Source organism: Ranitomeya imitator, chromosome 3 (assembly GCF_032444005.1).
Source record: "Ranitomeya imitator isolate aRanImi1 chromosome 3, aRanImi1.pri, whole genome shotgun sequence".
NCBI classification, from domain to species: Eukaryota; Metazoa; Chordata; class Amphibia; order Anura; family Dendrobatidae; genus Ranitomeya; species Ranitomeya imitator.
In genome coordinates, this window is record NC_091284.1 from 398,595,025 (window position 1) to 398,616,826 (window position 21,802).

Genomic DNA, 21,802 nt, shown 5'->3' on the forward strand with positions numbered 1-21,802 from the left:
ATATATATATATATATATATATATATATATTTGTTTTGCTGCTTTTGTGCACTAAAAATTTTTTACATAACAATTTTTCTATCGGCGTACGGATGGCTGTAATTTTTTTTTTTGCTAGACCTTGTGTGGGACAAAATAACGTTTTTATTGATGCTGTTTTTTTGTTTTTTTTTTAATTCAGTATGATGAATTGGTTATATTTATATCGTTATTGTTTTTCTACCGGTTTCACACAACTGGTTAAATAATATGAACGTTTTGTTTCGTTCAAGACGTGCGGATACTAAATGTGTATTTTTTACCCATGTGGTTTTGTTTTTTTGGGGAAAAACTGTTACTTGTAAAACATTTTTCCATTTCTTTTTTTCGTACTTTTATTTTATTACATTTTTACTAACTTTAAATTTATTTTTTTTTTAAGAAAATCGACTTTCACTGTCCTGATTGCTGATTATGATCTGCAGTGCGTTAGCATTGCAGGGCATACAGGCTGTCAATCTGACTCTGGCAGGACGGCGTTTAGGTCTTTCTCTCGGATGCACCTTACAGTCCTCTCTACCAGCATGACCCCATTGCCATTGGCACAACGCAATTGCAATTCTGTTTTGCTGATCTAAGGAAAGCAGATGGATGCTTCTGCCGCTATTGACAGCGCCATGAGAAGGTTTAAATACCAGTGAGGTGGTGTGATCCTTGTACAGTGGTTTGTGGGCACTCTTCCTGCAGCACTGTACGAAAAAAAATGATCAACAGGTTATCACCTTTTCTATGTATAGGTGGTAACTTATGGACATCCCCTTTTAAGGAAATCTGCTAGAACGGTTCACCTGTCCCTGCCACCCAAACTAGTTATATATTCATATTGCTCTCTGAAAGATAATTTCATCCACATCTTTACTGATGCAATCTGTTGCTCTGACAGAAAAATACCCTAAGGGTATGTTTCTACGGGCAGAAACCAGTAGCGCTTTGGCCGCAGAACATGTCCGCTCCATCCAAAGCGCTGCCAGCTTGTGAACGCTGGTGATTCCGCATGTGTTAATTGAACCGTGCAGAATCCCCACGCCCAATACATTGTGCGGTGATATTTATTTTGCGGAGAGCGTCTCCACAAGATATATTGACATGCTGCGGGCTGGAAAGACATGCCGCATGTCCGTTTACACAGGGACTATGCTGTAAAATCTGGCCACTGCGGATTGGACTCTGTGGCTGTACGCATTGCCCAACCCGCAGTGTTTACGGATCGTGGAAACATAGCCTTAAGTGGGAACTGCCATTAGAGAATAACTTGGCAATTAAGGTGTGCTATAGGGTCTGCAACAACGCTTTATGTATCGTTTACTTGCCTGCTTGCTGTAGTTTTGATTAAATGTTTTATCAGCAGGGAATAATCATCAGTGGACTAGTAAACTGGCTGCTGTGTAGTGCCCCATATTCATGAGCACTCTATAGCCCCCACCACCGATTGGCAGCTTTCTGCTTATGCACAGTGTAGTCAGGGTTTGTCTGTAGATTATGCTGCTCTGATTCCTTTTAACCCCCAGAGGTATTTTCATCTTTGCGTTTTTGTTTTTCGCTCCCCTTCTTCCCAGAGCCATACTTTTTTTTTTTTTCCATCAATATTGCCATGTGAGAGCTTGTTTCTTTGCGGAACGAGTTGTACTTTTGAACATCACCATTGGTTTTTGTTGTGCACTAGAAAGCGGTACAAAAATTCCAAGTGCGTTGAAATTGCAAAAAGAGTTCAATCCCACACTTGTTTTTCATTTGGCTTTTTTACTAGGTTCACTAAATGCCCAAACTGACCTGCCATTATGATTCTCCAGGTCATTACGAGTTTATAGACACCAAACATGTATAGATTCTTTTTTATCTAAGTGGTGAAAAAAAATTCCAAACTGTTTAAAAAAAAAAAAAAAAAAGTGGCATTTTCCAATACCCATAGAACTTGATTTTTCTTGATCTCAGGTTGGGTGAGGGCTTATTTTTTTACATGCCAAGCTGACGTTCTTAATGATACCATTTTGGTGCAGATACGATCTTTTGATTGATTGATTTGATTTTAATGCAATGTCGCGGCGACCCAAAAAATGTAATTCTGGCGTTTTTTTTTTCTTGCTATGCTGTCTATTAGTCAGGTTAATCCTTTTTTTTTATTGATCGGGCAATTCTCAATTGGGCGATACCAAATGTGTAAGTTTGATGTTTTTATTTTTTTTTAATTGTTTTATTATGAATGGGGCTAATGGGTGATATGTATATGTATATTTTTTTTTTTTTTTTACTTTTTGCATGCTTCAATATTCTCCATGGCAGACTAGAATAACTGACTTGGCTCAGCTATATATAGTCTATGATCAGATCGCTCCTATGTAGCTGAATTAATCACTTGCTATGAGCACTGACTACTGTGCGGCGCTCACAACAAGCTGGCAGTGACAACATAGATGTCTCCAGGAGACCTCTGGTTGTCATGCCAACCCACCAGTGATCTGCAATCATGTGATGGGGGGTCACTGGCGGATTTTCAGTGCGAAGTGCTTGTTAAATGCCGCTGTCAGCGTTTGACAGCGGCATTTAACTGGTTAATAGCCATGTGTGGATCACTATTCCACCTGCGGCTGTTCCGAGCACATGTCAGCTGTTCAAAACAGCTGACATGTCCTGGGAAAGATGTGGGCTCACCGCCGGAGCCCACATAAAAGGGAGGGGGGAGTCCGACAGCGTAAATATACGCCTGATGTTGGAAAGGGGTTAAGGGGGTTGTTCCAGGATCCATTCCAGTGGTGTGGCCATTTGTGCTCCCAGGGCTGTGATGCGGAAATGCTGCGTGTTTGACGCTGCGTAGAGCCGCAGCATCAAACACACAGCATCCAAATGTTACAGCATAGTGGAGGGGATTTCATGAAATCCTGTCTCCACTATGCGTTAAAAGACGCATGTGGCAGACCTGCGTAAACGGACATGCGGTGCGTCTTTTCAGAACGCAGCATGTCCTTGCAATGCTCAAACAACGCATGAAAAACGCAGGTGACCTGCCAGTTACCTCAGGTGCAGATTTTACCTGTGTAAAATCCTGACCAAATCCTGAACGTGGACACATACCCTAAGGCTAGACCTGTCAATCAAAAAAAGGTGGTATGAAGGGGAAAAAAGTAAGAGGGAAATTGCACTTTGGACAGTGATTCTATACTGACAGATTCCCTTTAACATTTCAGGTGATACTGTTAATCACTGACAGCAGTCTGCCATCCTAGTGACGCATGTGTTTGGTGTGCATTATTTGTGGCATGGTCATGGTGTGCTGAATGTTTGACATTGGGCCCCCCAGCAGACTTCAAAGTTGGGATCTGTTAATTTGTTGCCTTCTCGGTAGTCCTGAGAAGTCCAGTATTGCAGTATTCAATTCCAAATAAAATAGATAACAGGTACATTTTAATTGGAAAAAACAAACCTCATTTGGAACAGAACCTTACCTACATACAACCTCCGATCCTCTCAAGACCTCCTTCTCTACTCTACCCTCTCATCTCTTCTTCCCACAACCGCATCCAAGACTTTTCACGTGCTTCCCCCATACTCTGGAACTCTCTACCCCAACACATCTGACTTTCGCCTACCATAGAAACCTTCAAAAAGAACCTGAAGACTCACCTCTTCCGACAAGCCTGCAGTGATCCTCAACCCACTGAACTGCCGCACAACCAACTCTTCCCTCTCCTAGTGTATCCTCATCCATCCCCCGCAGACTGTGAGCCATCGTGTGCAGGGTTCTCCCTCCTTATGTACCTGTGTACCTTGTTTTTTTTGCTTATGGTTAATGTATTTTGTCTATATTTGCCCCCTTTTTCACATATAAAGCGCCATGGAATAAATGGCGCTATAGAAATGTATAATAACCTGCATTTTTAGTCCTGGTGTTACTATTGTAGGTTCTGTTAAGCTCATGTAATAACACCTCAGTTCCAAAACCACATAAGTACATGTGAGTTCTTAGTCACATAACTAAACAAGAAATGTAGACAACCAATATACTATATAGTTAATATTAGCACAGAAAATATATTAATTGCATACAATTTTATTTCAATCACAATATAGTGACTACAAAGTCTACACACCACTGTTAAAATGTCAGGCTTCTGTTTTATATGTGTATAGATATGGATGATCATACCGCAAAGGATAATTACAAAACTCTTCCCTCCTTTTAATGTCAGCTATAATATATGCAAATCCTTTGAAAAACAAACTTTTTCATTGGAAATGTAGCTAAAATATGGTTGCTGAAATATGCACACTCTTAAATCAATATTTTGAAGTACCTTTTGAATATATGACAACATTCAGTCTCTTTGGGTAGGTATCTTACCAGCATGGCACATCTAGAATTGGCAAACTTTGCCCACTCTTCCTTGCAGAAGGTCTCCAAAGCTGTTAGATTACAAGGGTCACCCACAGAATTTTCAATTAGATTTAGGTCTGATCTCTGGATGAACCATTCCAAAACTGATCTTCTGGCAAAGCAATTTTTTTTTATTTGGTGATATGCTGAAGAATGTTGTACTGAAAGTTGAAATTCATCTTTAGCAGAGTAGTGAAAGTTTGGATGCAAAATTCACTAATATATTTGGACTGGTTCAATAATCCATCTACTTTGACTAAAACCTGATTTCAAGCTGCCAAAAAGCAGCTCCAAAGTATAATGCTGGCTCCAGCATTCTTCACTGTGGGTATGGTGTTCAGTTGGTGATGCAGTGTCTTCAATTTTTTAGGTATGTCCAACTCTAGGCAATGTTACTGTCATGCCTAATTTAAAGCATTGCTGTTTTAATTCTGTGTGTCATAAATAAATAAATAGTACCAAAATAAGCAACTTTGTGATAGCTTTAAATCTTCATCTTTCTGCCAGAATTGATCAGTCATTTAACAATATTTTCAACTCTGAGGTAAAATCTGTATTCAGTGAAGACACACTTTGAGGATAACAGTTACTCCAGATACAGTTCGCTGTAGACTGCAGGAGGGAGGAGCTAGGGACAGAGTTCCTCCACTCCTATCAACATAGAATCTGATCAGTAGCAGCTTTCATCTGCTATCTCGGTGATGTAACGTTCTGTCTTCACTGGATACAGATTTTACCTTAGAATTGAGAATTTTGATAATGACAGATCAATTCTGGCAGAGAAAGAAGCAGATTTCTCTGCTAAGAAATATTACAATGTTGCCTATTTTCAGCTGTAGTATTGATTTCAATAAAAATTAAACGACTGTTTAGCTTTAACCCCTTCCCGACATGCGATGTACATATTCTTCTCTGCGTGAGCAGTGTTCCCGCAAAGAGAAGTATATGTACAGCGGCACGATCAAGCGGGCTTACGCTGAGCACCGCAGCGACTGTGTGCGGGTGTTAGCTCTGCGTGACAGCTGACACCCTGTAGCAACGCCCGCATGTATCTCATCTGATGCCGCTGTCAGTAGTGACAGCGGTATAGATGAGCATCGCGCAGGGAATTTGTTCCATGCATGCTTCCATCAGGACAATGCGATGTGATCGCGTTGTCCTGTTGGGCTCCATGGAGACCCCAGGCTGCAAGATGGCCACTGGGTCCTGCAGGGAAAGTGGTTTGTGAGTTCATGCGGAGAGCAGGCAGCTCTGGCAAAAATTAAGAGACCACTGCACATATAAAAATAATCTTCTCTACATGTCTGACAGCCATTCCGTTCTAATGTCAGTTGAATTTCAACCAGAGTTCACCTCATTCTACTTAATGTGCTTCTTATTATATGGTCACCTGAACCAAATCTTATTTATCGAAGGAAAGTATAAAAAACACTGTTGTGGTGTTCACAATCCTCTTGCGATAGGACAAGCTGGAAGGTCAGCTGTCTCTTCCAACTCCTCTACACACAGAAGCAGGGGCAGACATATCATTGATGCAGCATGTACTGTGGTCACACAGGGGTCTAAGAAGTACTATCCTCCAAAGCAGGTGGAGCTGTTGTGCATTATGATTAGCTTTTGGGCTTCAAAGGTCACATATATACTTGCACAGGGACCCTTTTCTGTCTGTTTGCTAATGCACAGAAGTGCTCACTCTGCTGAGTGTGTCATTCTTTACGACCTATCACTTGTAAGATATCTCTGTCGACAGCTTATTCCTTAGAATACAGATTAATTGGCAAACTGGAATCTGACCAGTTGACTCTAATTTCCCTTGAGGTCATCTGTCGGAGGCCCCCCAGTTCAGTCAACGTGAGTGTAATGTCTATGGGGGCCTTATATTTGACTCATCCTCCCCATGTCTCAGTTGCTGCTCCCACAGTGTGTTATTGTATGCAGAGCTGTAGTCACTTTGATGGCGCTTCAGCCAATACCTGAGCTTAGCGGCTCTGCCAGAGTTGATTATATCTGCCAACATAATGTCAGCACTGCAGATAGTACAGACATTGAGAGCAGTGGGGGAGACTCAGAGCTGGACCTGTCTTCTTTAAAAACAAACTGCGTATGAGGGACAGCAGTTTTCTGAAACTGGAGAACCCTTTTAACTTGCTGTTGGTTATTTATGATAAACAAAATGTGATGTAATTATTTGTAAATTAAAATATTTTCCACTTTTAAACAAAACTAGAAGGATGATGGTGTATTTCTTTGTGTTGTCCACCCCTCTTGTCAAAGGAATATGACATCATACAGTCATACCACAATAAGTTACATATTCTAGACTAGTAAAGTCATCAGGTTCATACACTGCTAAAAAAATAAAGGAAACACTTAAACAACAGAATATAACTCCAAGTAAATCAAACTTCTGTGAAATCAAACTGTCCACTTAGGAAGCAACACTGTTTGACAATCAATTTCACATGCTGTTGTGCAAATGGAATATGCAACAGATGGAAATTATTGGCAACTAGCTGAAGAGCCCGGCGTTGCCTGGGCATAGTAAATATCTGTGGTTAGTTATAGCAATTATCAAGACACCCTAATAAAGGAGTGGTTCTGCAGGTGGGGACCACAGACCACATCTCAGTACCTATGCTTTCTGGCTAATGTTTTGGTCACTTTTGAATGTTGGTTGTGCTTTCACACTCGTAGCATGAGACGGACTCTACAACCCACAAAAGTGGCTCAGGTAGTGCAGCTCATCCAGGATGGCACATCAATGCGAGCTGTGGCAAGAAGGTTTGCTGTGTCTGTCAGTGTATTGTCCAGAGGCTGGAGGCGCTACCAGGAGACATGGAGGGGCCGTAGGAGGGCAACAACCCAGCAGCAGGGCCGCTACCTCTGCCTTTGTGCAAGGAGGAACAGGAGGAGCGCTGCCAGAGCCTTGCAAAATGACCTCCAGCAGGCTACAAATGTGCATGTGTCTGCACAAATGGTTAGAACCCGACTCCATGAGGATGGTCTGAGTGCCTGCCATCCTCAGATGGGGGTTGTGCTCACTGCTCAACACCATGCAGGACGCTTGGCATTTGCCACAGAACACCAGGATTGGCAAATTCGCCACTGGCGCCCTGTGCTCTTCATAGATGAAAGCAGGTTCACACTGAGCACATGTGACAGAGTCTGGAGATGCCGTGGAGGGCGAGCTGCTGCCTGCAACATCCTTCAGCATGACTGGTTTGGCAGTGGGTCAGTAATGGTGTGGGGTGGCATTTCTTTGGAGGGCAGCACAGCCCTCCATGTGCTCGCCAGAGGTAGCCTGACTGCCATTAGGTACCGAGATGAGATCCTCAGACCCCTTGTGAGACCATATGCTAGTGCAGTTGGCCCTAGGTTCCTCCTAATGCAGGACAATGGCAGACCTCATGTGGCTGGAGTGTGTCAGCAGTTCCTGCAAGATGCAAGGAATTGAAGCTAAGGACTGGCCTACCCTTTCCCCAGAGCTGAATCTGATTAACCACATCTGGGACATCATGTCTCACTCCATCCACCAACGTCATGTTGCACCACAAACTGTCCAGTAGTTGGTGGATGCTTTAATCCAGGTCTGGGAGGAGATCCCTCAGGAGACCATCCGCCGCCTCATCAGGAGCATGCCCAGGCGAGGTACAGTAGGGAGGTCACACAGGCACGTGGAGGCCACACTCAATACTGAGCATCTTTTCCTTGTCATGAGGCAATTCCACTGAAGTTGGATCAGCCTGTAATTTTATTTTCCACTTTGATTTTGAGTATCATACCAAATCCAGACCTCCGTGGGATATTCATTTTGATTTACATTGATAATTGTTATGTTTCATTGTTTTGAACACATTCCACTATGCAATGAATAAAAATTTGCAACTGGAATATTTCATTCAGAGATATCTTGGATAACAAAGGATAACATACCGCTATCACTTGATGAATAGATAGAGCAAAAAAAGGGGCAACTCTGAAAAATTGGAAACCTACAAAACAACTGAGTTAAAAGCCCTGAAACAAATGTGTAATGTCTGAATAACTAGGTAAGAAAATGGACCACTAGTGTCTCATTATGAATATATAAAAAAAAGTTTATAACACATACACATATCATAAAGATAAATACAAAAGTATCACATGTAATAAACTAGATGATTAAGGTGACAGACAAAGATAGGGACACTGGATACTGCAAGTGTCCAGTGGCATGCACACATAGACCACAGTGCAGGATTGTGGTGGTAAATTTGAGGGGCAGCCATGATGATTGTATCAGCTTATTGTAATCGGATGGTGGTGGATCCATGATATATGCCCTTATTATAGTAAAACATAAGGTGATCCCAGATGCTTTAAACTGCACCCCAATGTAGCTGGGATAGGGGACAAACCCACAAGCAACATCCAAAGATACCATCCAAAGATAAAGTGCCGCAAATAGTTCTACCAGCAAGTTGCTTACCCATGTGGGGGTCTCAGTGTGAACCTGTCATGGCCTAGAGATATCTAGGATGTGGTATTTGTGTTCCCTTAATTTTTTTGAGCAGTGTACATACATATTGCTGCATTGGTCTATAGACATAATGACTTGACTGCACTCAAAATAGATATGTAGTAATTATGTTGCTTAATGTTTCATATGTATTGCCTCTGCAGTGCACATATTATGGTCTATGAAAAGTGTACTCCCCCTTGACAGGTCCACTGCTGCTTCTGTCTTAAAGAAGTTGTCCACTGCTTGGACAACTTCTTGTCATACTCCTCGCTTAGCCTGATAAAATAACAACACCTATGCTCCCCTCCAGTTCCAGTGTAGTTTCCGCAATATCTGCAGTCGCTCTTCCCGGGGCCATTGACCAGTGTTGTGACACGTGATTCCAGCACACAATCAGCGCTGGCGTCACTGTTTCCACCTTCAGACAAATCGAACATAAAAAGGAAGTCCAGGCTGCAGCTGATCTCAGCCTTCCCCTTCCTGTTCGATATATCCGAAGGTGGGGGACAGTGACGCCAGTGCTAATTGAACAATGGCGTCACATGTCACAACAACACACGAGAGCCCTGTGGAGAGTGACTGCCGAAACCGCTGGAACGGCGCCGGCATTTGTGGTAAGTGTAGGTTTTATTATTTTATGGGGGAAGACATTTTGATCAAGAAGGGGTTCCTTTGTAGTGGACAACCCCTTTAAGTGTTTTTTGCTGGAACGGTGATGTCATGTCTACAGCTCATATCACGTTTGCAGCCAATTGCTTTGCTCAGACTGTTACATTACTGAGACAAGAGATTCTACGTAGATGGGAAGAGCCAGAGACTGAGCTCTCCTCTTCTTTCCTTCCTTCTGTCTAGATCCCGGATGTCAAACTCACATAGGGTCAAAGTTAAAATTTTGGACAAAGTTGAGGGCCAGGCCTGATATTTGTTAAAAAAAAAAAAGTCTACAATTAAGGAAGTTTTTCCTTATCAACAAATATCTATGAACGTTTTTATATGAAAACCAAGTACATTTTAATAGATCTTCAAATAAAATATTGAAATAACATCATATGCTATGTAAGAGCAGTAAAAAATATATGGCCCAATGGCCTAATTTAGAAAAGTAATAACAAAGGATAAAAAATCTTGAATAATACAAATAATAAATTATGATGCTAACAAAATTTCCCCCAAACACAGTATGATACCCCCACAGTGAATTCCTCCACACACATGGTATGTTGACCTCACAGTACCACCTGTCCCTCAATCGCCCGATCACAGCATGATTCTCCAACGGTAATTACCACATAACCCTCCTTAGAGTATAACGGCCACAAAAAGTCCTCCATACAGTACAATGGGTCCCACATGGTCCTCCTATTGATTTATTAACTAAAACTTAAAATGACAGTTATGCGTTAAGGGTATGTTCACAGTGGGTGTTTTTGCTGCTTTTTTCTGCAGCAAAACCTGATTTCTTGGCAGGAAAGAAGCTGCAGCAAAAATGCATGTTTTGGTGCATTTTTGTTGCAGTTTTGGTGCATTTTTTTCATGCGTTTTGAGGGCTAACTTGTGCCTCTTTGTGCATGCTAATAAAGTTGAGTGCATGCAGAGGAAAAAAACAACTACTTCCTGTAGAACCATACCTCTAGATCCTTTGAAAAGCCATCCATTCATGTGCCACGTACAGTAAAATCACACTGACATGCACATAGATAGAAGAAAAGCCGGCAATTCAGCAGCCGTGTACAGTAAAATCACAGCAGGACTGACAGGATAGAATAGATGGATTACACACAGTAAGTACACATACAATAGGTAGATATATAGATGTTAGTGACATATACAATTAGTTCAGTGTGTGTGCAGCTTACTGTACATGTATTTAATTATTAAAAGATTATTTTTCTGAAAAAAATGGTGTGGGCTCCCACGTAGTTTTCTTAACCAGCAGAGGGAAATTCTTGATAACCAGCCTTGCTGAACCTGACAGCTGAGGGTTGCAGCCCCCAACTGTGAGTTTTGCCTGGCTGGTTATCAAAAATACCCACGCAGGTTGTTTTTTTTAAATTATTTATTAACCGCTCCTGTTCTCACTGTTACAGTTATATGAAAAAGTTTGGGCACCCCTATTAATCTTAAGCTTAATGTTTTATAAAAATTGTTGTTTTTTGCAACAGCTATTTCAAATTTTGTTTGAATGCAGATTGCACATTTTCTGTTCGTACAATAAACCTCATTTCAAGGCAGAAACATTGCTGTGTCCGGCCGGTTTCACACGTCCAGATAATTACAGTACCGGAATTATCCGTGTCCATGTGCCCCTACGTTTCTGTGGCACATCAGTGTGGCACACGTGTGCCACTCGTGTGCCCACTGGGTACCACACGCACCGTGCTGGGTACCACACGTACCAGCATCTGGTGCTGAAGCCGCGATTCATATCTTCCCTGCAGCAGCGTTTGCTGCAGAGAAGATATGAATAATAGTGTTTAAAATAAAGATCTATGTGCCCCATGCCCTCCCACCCCCTGTGCGCCCCCCTGCCCCCCGCTGTTCTGAAAATACCCAGCTCCCTCGTTGGCTGTCGCTGCTTCCTGTTCTGGCCGCATCTTCTTCTGTGTGCGGTCATGTGGGGCCGCCGATTACAGTAATGAATATGCGGCTCCACCCCTATGGGAGGTGGAGCCGCATATTCATTACTGTAAATGAGCGGCCCCACGTGACCGCATACAGGAGAAGATCCCTGAAAAGTGGAACAGAGAAAGCTGTGACATCACATATTGTAATTGTTGGGTCTTGTGTTATGACCTGTGTATAGAGGTGTTAACCAGTCATTGTAATCCTGCCTGGGAATAAGGAAACTGTTGTAAACCGGTATTATGAGTCTAAAATAGTTCCAGTGACTAGTGTGAAAATTGCAAGATTTTGGACAGCCTCCCGACCAGGACCCCATATACCTCCAAATGCCGAGATCCCGCTGCAGAACGCTAACTCTGCATCAACGACATCATTGGGCTGTGATTGGCTCAGGCCCCAATGATGTTAGCCCTCCAGAGGCTCTTGTTCTGTTCCCAATGATGGTAAACATCCAGCAGTGTGTCTCCATCTTGCTTCTGGAGACACAAACCCCGTAAATTAGGCGAGCTCTCATCGCTACAGAAATACCAAACATGTGGGCGCTAAATGTGGTTCAGGCACATTGAGGCTCAGAAGGGAGGGGGCATTTGGATTTGGGAGTGCAGATTTTGCTGGATTTCATTATTTTCCTTTGGGAGGGGGGGCATAGAGCTTTTTCAGAGACTTTGAGCTACCAGTAACACGGAAGCCCCCTATATTTCTATTAACGGATGACAGACCTGAGTGGGAACTTGTTTTTTTTATGTAAATAAAGGTCGGGAAGGGATGAAAGGACCCTGTCAGCACAGAATGACTCTTCAAAACTAAGTACAGCCATTCTGTGCACCATGGTGGGGCCAATCATTTAAATACACGTTCTCACCTACTTGTTTTCCATCTATCTTCAACCTTCTCTGTCACTACGAAGCCAGAGCTGTCAATCAAATAAGGGTTGAGGGTGGAGATAGAGGGAGGACAAGCAGATGCGAAGGTGTATGTAAATAATTGACCCTGCCGTGATACACCAAGGGGTGGCACTTAGTTTGAAGTGTCATTTTTTTGCTGACAGAGACCCTTTAAGCATTTAAGATCCACAGGTTAAGGGCAGAGTCAGATGGCTGTATAAATTGGAGCAAGATCAGAATGCAGTGCATGGACTGGACGGTAGCTTTCCCATCCCGAGATAGGCTGGTTTCACACTTGTGCATGGGAGTGCTGGGAATGGCAGCGTACTTCCTCCCTTCTTCCTCTCTGAAACCACACCTACGCTCTATCTACACTCTGCCTACTACTCCTTGCGTGCCGCGGTGCCCTGCGTACCTATCTTTAACATTGGGTATGCAGGGAGGTACGCTGTATGCGGATCCCTCCGCATGCGCCGTTTTGGCGCTACGCCGAACTGTACTGAACACAACGTGTTGCATTTTGTTGCGGTCGACGCAGCGTCAAAATGGCGCATGCGGAGACATCTGCATACAGCGTACGTCCCTGTGTACCCAATGTTAAAGATACGTATGCAGGGCACCGCAGCACGCAAGGAGTAGTAGGCAGAGCAAAGGCGGAGCGTAGGCGTGGTTTCAGGGAGGAAGTACAATGCCATCCGCAGCACTCCCGTACGCAAGTCTGAAACCAGCCTAAGACAGCTGCACGTATTTCTGTGCAGCTTAAACGCTTGGGTCGTAAGATCCACCAGCCAGTCAGTGCAATGAGCTCCAATCTTGCTTCGATTTAATCAGCTGTCTGCCTTTGCCATAAAAACCCTCAGTCTAACATGTTCCCTGTTAAATGAGTGAAAGGCAAAGACTACCTTTATGGTCTCTAAGGGCGTGTTCACATATTGTGTTTTTAAAAATAAATGTTTTACTCTACCAACAAAGTGAAAGAGATTTCTGGAATCTTATGCACATGCTACTTAATTTTTTCCTTGCAGATTAGAAACAGTTTCCAATCTGCAGCCTGCCAATTCTTTCAGCATTTTTGCAGCATTTTTCACCCATTCAATTGAGTGGGAAAAACACTTAAAAATCTCCATGAAAAACGCTGCAAAAACACGCATTTTGTTTTCCCTGCCAAGAGACATGTTTTGGTGATGAAATGTCTGGTGCAAATACTTAAGTGCCAATATCCTAATTTTGCTTCATGTTTGGATTGTGTTCACATGACTAAATCACCGATCTTATGTATTTCCATGTTAGAAAGTGAACAAACATAAAATGCCCGACGAGCATTGTGGCGCGATCATTGTCTGTATTATACGGCTGTCTGACTGCGTCCAGATAGGCACAGGAAAAATACAATTATTTGCCAAGTGAACAAAAATCTTGTGGCCACAAATAACAAAGTATAAATCCATTCTGAAAAAGATCCTAAAATATAAATGCAGTACATGAAACATGGTGCCGCATGTGCATTGAACACACGTTATCTCAATGGCTAGTGGTTAGCAGCGTGGGAGTTCTAGATTCAAATCTCACCAAGCACAAACACCTGTAAGGAGTTTATATATTCTCCTTGTGTTATCGTGGGTTTCCTCTGGGTTCTCTGGTTTCCTCCCACACTCCAAAGACATACTGATAGGGATTCTATATTGTGAGTCCAAAAGGGGACAGTAATGATAATGTCTGTAAAGCGCTGCATAATATGATGGTGCTATATAAGTGAGAAAAATTAATAAATAAACATCTAAGTGCATAAACAGGGTGGGTAGCAATAAATTAGAATATAAACCACGGAATAATTATGTGTCAATGGAGACAATATTATAACCATGTATAAATATTTTCAATACATAATGAGGCGAATATTATCAAATCCATTCAGTTAGTAAAAAATGCAAAAAAGACGGATAAGATGAGCTGTATGCCAACCTTATGCTACTGCAAGTTAGAGTTAATTTGAATGGAGGCTTATGAGTATATATCAACAGTGCATCCAGCAGTTAATATTGATTAGCCCATTAGAAGGCACACCTTATGGGACTATGTAGTAGTATTGCTGTAAAGCACACATGCCAAACTCTGGCCTGCAGAGTGTGTGTATTTGGCTGCCGATACAGTTGAAAGCAATAATGAAAGAGCAGATGCGCCCACTGTGCCTAGGAGTGCAGAGTTTGAGTGCTCAGTGGGGGGCCATACTGCATGGAGAACTATGTGGTGCCACTATACTGTATGGAAGGCAATACATAGCCCATTATACTGTATGGAGCACTATGTGGGGCCATGATACTGTATAGAAGGCAATGCAGGGCCTATTATACTGTATGGAGAACTATGTGGAGTCATTGTTCTGTATTTAGCACTATGTGGGGTTCATTATACTATATGGAGATCTATATGGGGCCAATTATACTGTATGGAAGGCAATGTAGAGCCCATTAAACTGTATAGAAGACTATATGGGGCAATTATAATGTATGGAAGGCAATGCAGGGCCCATTATACTATATGGAAGGCAATGCAGGGCCCATTATACTGTATGGAAGGCAATGAAGGCCCATTATACTGTATGGAAGGCATTGCAGGGCCCATTATACTGTATGGAAGACTATATGGGGGCCATTATACTGTATGGAAGGCAATCCAGGGGCCATTGTACTGTGTGAAGGACTAAGTGGGGACATTATGCTGTATGGATGGCAATGTAGGGCCCATCATATTGTATGGAGGACTATGTAGAGCAATTATTCTGTATGGAGGAGTTACACCAGGCCCATTATACTGTATGGAGTACTGTGTGGGGCCATTATACTGTATGGAAGCTAATACATGACCCATTATACTGTATGGAGGACTATGCTTCAATCATTATACTGCATGGAAAGCACTGCATGGCCCATTATACATATGGAGGACTATGTGAGGCTATTATGCTCTATGCAAGGCAATGCAGGGCCCACCATTATACTGTATGGATAACTATGCGGAGCCCATCATACTATATGGAAAGCTAAGGGGTCCATTATAGTGTATGTAAGGCAATTGGGGTCCATTATACTGTATGGAAGGCAATGCAGGACCTATTATACTGTATGGAAGCAATGCAGGGCCCATTATACATATGGAGGACTATGTGAGGCTATTATACTGTATGGAAGGCAATGCAGGGCCCAGTATACTGTATGGATGACTATACGGAGCCCATCATACTATATGGAAAGCTAAGGGGTCCATTATTACTGCATGGAGGACTATGTGGAGCCATTATACTGTATGGAAGGCAATGCAGAGCCCATTATACTGTATGGTAGTCAATGTGGAGCCCATTATACTATATGGAGGATTGTGTGGGGCCATTATTCTGTATATAAGGCAATGCAGGGCCCATTATACACATGGAGGACTATGTGAGGCTATTATACAGTATGGAAGGCAATGTAGGGCCTATTATACTGTATGGTTGACTATGAGGAGCCCATCATACTATATGGAAAGCTAAAGGGGCCATTATACTGTATGGAGGACTATGTGGGGCCATTATACTGTATGGAAGGCAATGCAGAGCCCATTATACTGAATGGAAGGCAATGTGGAGCCCATTAAACTCTATGAAGGATTATGTTGGGCCATTATACTGTATGGGGGACTATATGGGGCCCATTATACTGTATGGATGACAATACAGGGCTCATTATACTGTATGAAGGACTATGTGGGGCCATTATACTATATGGAGGTCTATGAGGGGCCCATTATATTGTATGAAGGACTATGTGGGGCTGTAATACTGTATGGAAGACAATACAGGGCCCATTAGACTGCATTAAGGACTATGTTGGGCCATTATACTGTATAGAGGACTGTGTGGTGCCATTATATTATAAGGAGGTCTATGAGGGGCCCATTATACTGTATGGAGTACTATGTGGGGCCATTTTACTGTATGGGAATCATACTGTGATGGGGTCACCATACCTTGCTAAGGGTGGGTACAGTAGGGTCATCATATCGTACATATTTGGGCATTTATATTGGCATCATACTATATTATTATCTGTATTCAAGATTTTTATCCTTTGTAATTACATATTTAAATTGGGTCATATGCTTTTACTGCTCCTTCATTTAATATTATATTATTCCAGTATGCCCCATTTGTGATTAGGTGTTTATTTTATTCTAAGAACTGTTAATTAAAATGTACTTTGTTGATAGGACAACCCCTTTGTTTCCATATGAAAAGGTTTATCGTTATATTTGATAATAAGGAAAAGGAATGTTGTCCCTCTGTGTATTTGATTTTTACATTACTGAGTAAAGTGACAGATGCACATGGTAGAATGAAAGTCATAATTCCATAGGATGCATAAGATCCACCAATTGAAGTTGTTAAATCTCTCCAGAGGGATCTGTGCAATATGGAGAGGTGTAGATAGTCTGTGATATCATCTTTCACTGTTTTGTGCGATATTTTATTGATAAGTAAAGCCGAAGGTGATTCTAAACACACCGTTATACACCTTTGATGACAGTGATTGTGAATGCCAGCTTTTTTTGTTATTTTTATTTTTTATTAATTACCGTAAATTGATTTGAAAGTCATGACTTCATTGTGTACCTAAGATATCTGAATTTGTGTATGATTTTGATATTTTCCCCAATTGCAGATAATTATGACATGGTTTATATGGGTAATTTTCGCCAGCCTCATTGTGTCTGCACTTAGATCTTTATTGATATGTATGTGCAATGACTTTGTGGCATCCTATTTCATTTACTGCAATCTACTATCAATATATAGTAGCTTCTTTTGCAAAATGCATTTATATTTTATTTGTGAATATTGGTCAATTGGAGATCAACTGTATTTCTCCTGCACCTATATGGGTTATTGTTTCAGTGAAGGCACTTCATGGTAGATGGATTGAGGGTTTACTTTATCATGTACTAATATAAAATTGTTTTCATTAAAAAAAATTCCTTGTTGATCAGTCATTTAGGTGTCCCCATTAGACCCATTGGGCCTTTTTTTGTTAGGCAGGTTTCACATTTGCATTGGGCAAAGCTGCGGAGGGCTGCGTAGTTCCTCTGTTAAGCCCCGCCCACTGCCGTACCTCTTCCATTCAGCTCCGCCTACTTCGGCATGCGTCCTGCATATCTATCTTTAACATTGAGTACGCAGGCCATGCGAATGTATGCAGATGCCTCCTCATGCGTCGTTTTGACGCTGCGCCGACCACAACAAAATGCAACATTTTGCGTTTGACGCAATTCGGCGCAGCGTCAAAGCGATGCATGCGAAGGCATCTGCAAACATCCGCATGGCTTGCGTACCCAATGTTAAAGATAGGTACGCAGGACGCATGCCGATGTAGGCGGAGCCGAATGAAAATGGCGTTAGTGGGGGCAGGGCTTAACGGAGGAACTACGCAGCCCTCGGCAGCTCTGCCCAATGCAAATGTGAAACCAGCCTAAGGGTATGTTCACACGTTCAGGATTTCCATCCTTTTTTTTTCAGGACAGTTTTTTTAAAAAACTGCAGCTCTTGGCAGAAAACGCAGGTCCTTTTTTTGGTCCTTTTTTTGTCCTTTTTTGATGCGTTTTTTGATGCGTTTTTTTATCCTTTTTTTATGCAGTTTTCTATGCAGAGACTGTGTTTCCTAGGAAGCTTTTTAGGGCTAAAATGGCTGAAAATACCCTACCCCTACCCCTACCCCTAACCCTACCCCTAACCCTACCCCTAACCCTAACCCTACCCCTAACCCTACCCCTAACCCTACCCCTAACCCTACCCCTAACCCTAACCCTACCCCTACCCCTAACCCTACCCCTAACCCTACCCCTAACCCTAACCCTACCCCTAACCCTACCCCTACCCCTAACCCTAACCCTACCCCTAACCCTACCCCTACCCATATATTCAGCGCGGCTTTTTTTTTACAATTTCCGGACCATGTGCACAGTGTGTCCTGTTTTCCATAGGGTACAGTGTACTGTACCCTGCATGGAAAACAGCTGCGGAACCGCAGCGGCAAAACCGCCGCGGTTCCGCGGTAAAAAACGCACTGTGTGAACATGGCCTTAGTCTTTATTTGCTGAGAGGTGTGTGTTTTTTTTTGTAGACAAGTGTCTCCACATTTACAATGATTTGCTCATGTGCTGGCTATTTTCCTTTCCTTTATTCCTTAACCCCTTTCTGACCTCAGACGGGATAGTACGTCCGAGGTCAGATCCCCTGATTTGATGTGGGCTCCGGTAGTGAGCCTGCATCAAAGCCAGGACACGTCAGCTGTTTTGAACAGCTGACATGTACCCGCAATAGCGGCGGGTGGAATCACGATCGGGCCGGAAATGAGCACGTCGCTGACCCCCGTCACATGATCGGGGATCAGCGATGCATCGGCATAACAACCAAAGGTCTTCTTGAGACCTCTATGGTTGTTGATGCCGGATTGCTACGAGCGCCACCCTGTGATTGGCACTCATAGCAATGCAGGAATTCACCTACATAGGAGCGATCTGAGCTTCGCTTCTATGTAGCTGAGCCGATCGAGTTGTGCCAGCTTCTAGCCTCTCATGGAGGCTATTGAAGCATGGCAAAAGTAAAAAAAAAAAAAATGTTTTAAAAAATATGAAAAAAATAAAAACAATATAAAAGTTTAAATCACCCCCCATCGCCCCATTCAAAATAAAACAATAAAAAAATCAAATATACATATATTTGGTATCGCCGCGTTCATAATCGCCCGAACTATCAATAAAGAAAAGGATTAACCTGATCGCTAAACGGCGTAGCGATAAAAAAATTTGAAACGCCAGAATTACTTTTTTTAGTCGCCACGATATTGCATTAAAATGCAATAACGGGCGATCAAAAGAACATATCTGCACCAAAATGAAATAATTAAAAACGTCAGCTCGTCGCGCAAAAAATAAGCCCTCACCCGACCCCAGATCATGAAAAATGTAGATGCTACGGGTATCGGAAAATGGCAAAAAAATTTTTTATTTTTTTTTAGCAAAGTTTGGAATTTTTTTTCACCACTTAGATAAAAAAAGAACCTAGACATGTTTGGTGTCTATGAACTCATAAGGACCTGAAGAATCACAATGGCAGGTCAGTTTTAGCATTTAGTGAACCTGGCAAAAAAAAGCCATACAAAAAACAAGTGTGGGATTGCACTTTTGTTTGCAATTTCACAGCACTTGGAATTTTTTTCCAGTTTTCTAGTACATGACATGCTAAAACCAATGATGTCGTTCAAAAGTACAACTCGTCCTGCAAAAAATAAGCCCTCACATGGCCATATTGACGGACAAATAAAAAAGTTATGGCTCTGGGAAGGAGGGGAGTGAAAAACTAATATACCCTGGGTCATGAAGGGGTTAAAGCAGAAGTCCCCAACCTTTCCTACCTGGAGAGCCACATTCAGCTCTGAAACAGGGTCACGAGCCACATCCAGACTTTTCTCACCTTGCCCCTCAAAGTAGTGACACTCAAAGTCCCCATGACCTGTATAGTGATAGCCAAAGCTCTTCCACAGAAATCGCACTTTCATACTTGCATTCAGTTGTTCCCAACTTGCTCCTCTTCAGTATTTGTGCTCCAAACACTCAGACCACACTATCACGTCCAGCTTCAAGCACCTCCTCCAACTGGCAGTATCATCCTGTTTCCAGATTTTTGAACTTAAAAATGTATCCTACCACCCCTAGGTCAGTATCCAATGTTGTTCTTCTGTGTGGGGCTACTTGCAACAGTAATCATCCGGAAACCTGCTCTTCATAACTTTTTGCTAGACCTGATGCTAATGCACCAAGCTGGCAGAAGGCCACAAGCAACACATGCTAGGCACCTGTGGCTCCCTAGCCACGGGTTGGGGGACCCCTTCTTCAAAGTGTACAAACACCATGTGCATGAAATATTTTAACCATACAAGTTTTGCCTAAAATAATATAACTAACGTGCCACCCTGGAAAACTATTGTTTGACGTAACATACTTGTAGACTGCAAGCTCCTGGGCTAAACTTTTCCGTAATTCATCCATCTCTTTATTCTGATGCTGCTGCAGCTGGACTGAAATCTTAATCTCCCTCCTCCTGTCTTCTTGTTCTTGCAGCCGTTCCTGGATGGAGAATGAGACATTTTTTAGACATTAGATCTAACCATTGCTTTATCCAAATCACCCACATAGTGAATGTGTAGTAAGCACATAAATCCATTGTTAAATCTCCAAATCAGTGGCAACATGGCATTTAATATATGAAAATACAGACCTGGGTCGCTGTTTAAAATAGTTTTAATAGTCTGCTATGTTTTCCCCACTCTGCTATAAATATACTTGGCATGAAGTCCATTTTTCAGGTATGTGTTGGTACCAAATTAAATGAGCAATGTAAGGAGTCAAGTATTGGGTTTTCCGATGTCATTCGAGCTGAACCCCAGGTTTGCCTCCCAAAAGCAAATGTGAGTCGTCAGAGTGAAAGTGTGAGAAAGGAAGTGTTTCAGATCTCTGCCCATGAGTAACGCTCTCCTATAAATAGGTTATTCCTCTAAGAGTATCCAAGATAGAAATAGTTATTAGGTTGTTCAGACATTTATCATAGGTCATGTTTGAAGTTATCCAGTGTAAGAAATGCTCAAGAGAGTTTAATAAAATAAGGAAAGGTATAAGTTACTTTAGTTTAGTAAGACAATATATGATTCCTAATTTCTGCGTTGTTGTAGGAAGCATGTGCCTCTGTATTCTAGATAAACATATTATATATCTATAAGGTATCCGAAATAAAGGGGTTGACCAGACTAGGGGTTCAAGTTGCAGTCACTGTGTTAGTGCAGACTTGTGAATCCTCACAGCGTGCACAGTGCATACTATCAGGATTCTCCGGTGTTGACATTGCAAGCAGGCAGTCATATGTTTAGCCTCGCTCATTCACTTGTATTGAGAGAGACCATGCACATCTAGTCGGTACGTAACTGCGATCAAACGCCTGCCCATTCCTGGCACCAGCAGAGAAGAATCCTGACTGTGTGTTCACGAGTCTGCAGTCACATAGAGAGCAGTCACATAGAGAGACTGCAGACTTGAGCCTCAAGCGGACAACTCCTTTAAGCAGAAGTGACTTGTTGAATCATATGGATATGTAAGAAGAGGGACCAGACCGGGGGTACCTCTCTGGTGCTGGTTCCGGAACTGTCGGGGCTGTCACCATTGTTGTGAAAGTTTTCCAACCCAGACCGACCTTTGTACTTGTCAGCAGGGGGCGTGACTAAGATAAAATGTCCTTTGCGCGGGAAAGAGAAGGGAGATTTGTTGGGAGCACGCAGCAGGGAGAAGTGGGTGCTCCGTGCTCTG

The 21,802-nt window shown here is 42.4% G+C and overlaps 1 protein-coding gene across 2 annotated transcripts in view; it reads right to left on the bottom strand.

Moving 5' to 3' along the window:
* Window positions 1-21,802, bottom strand: part of SYNC (syncoilin, intermediate filament protein) — a 46,099-nt gene that overhangs the window by 5,946 nt on the left and 18,351 nt on the right. For both annotated transcript variants that reach the window (XM_069757055.1, XR_011319290.1), the window contains one exon: window positions 20,448-20,572. In XM_069757055.1, the coding sequence (XP_069613156.1) occupies window positions 20,448-20,572 (125 nt within the window). Of the gene's footprint in view, window positions 1-20,447; window positions 20,573-21,802 lie in introns of those variants that run through there.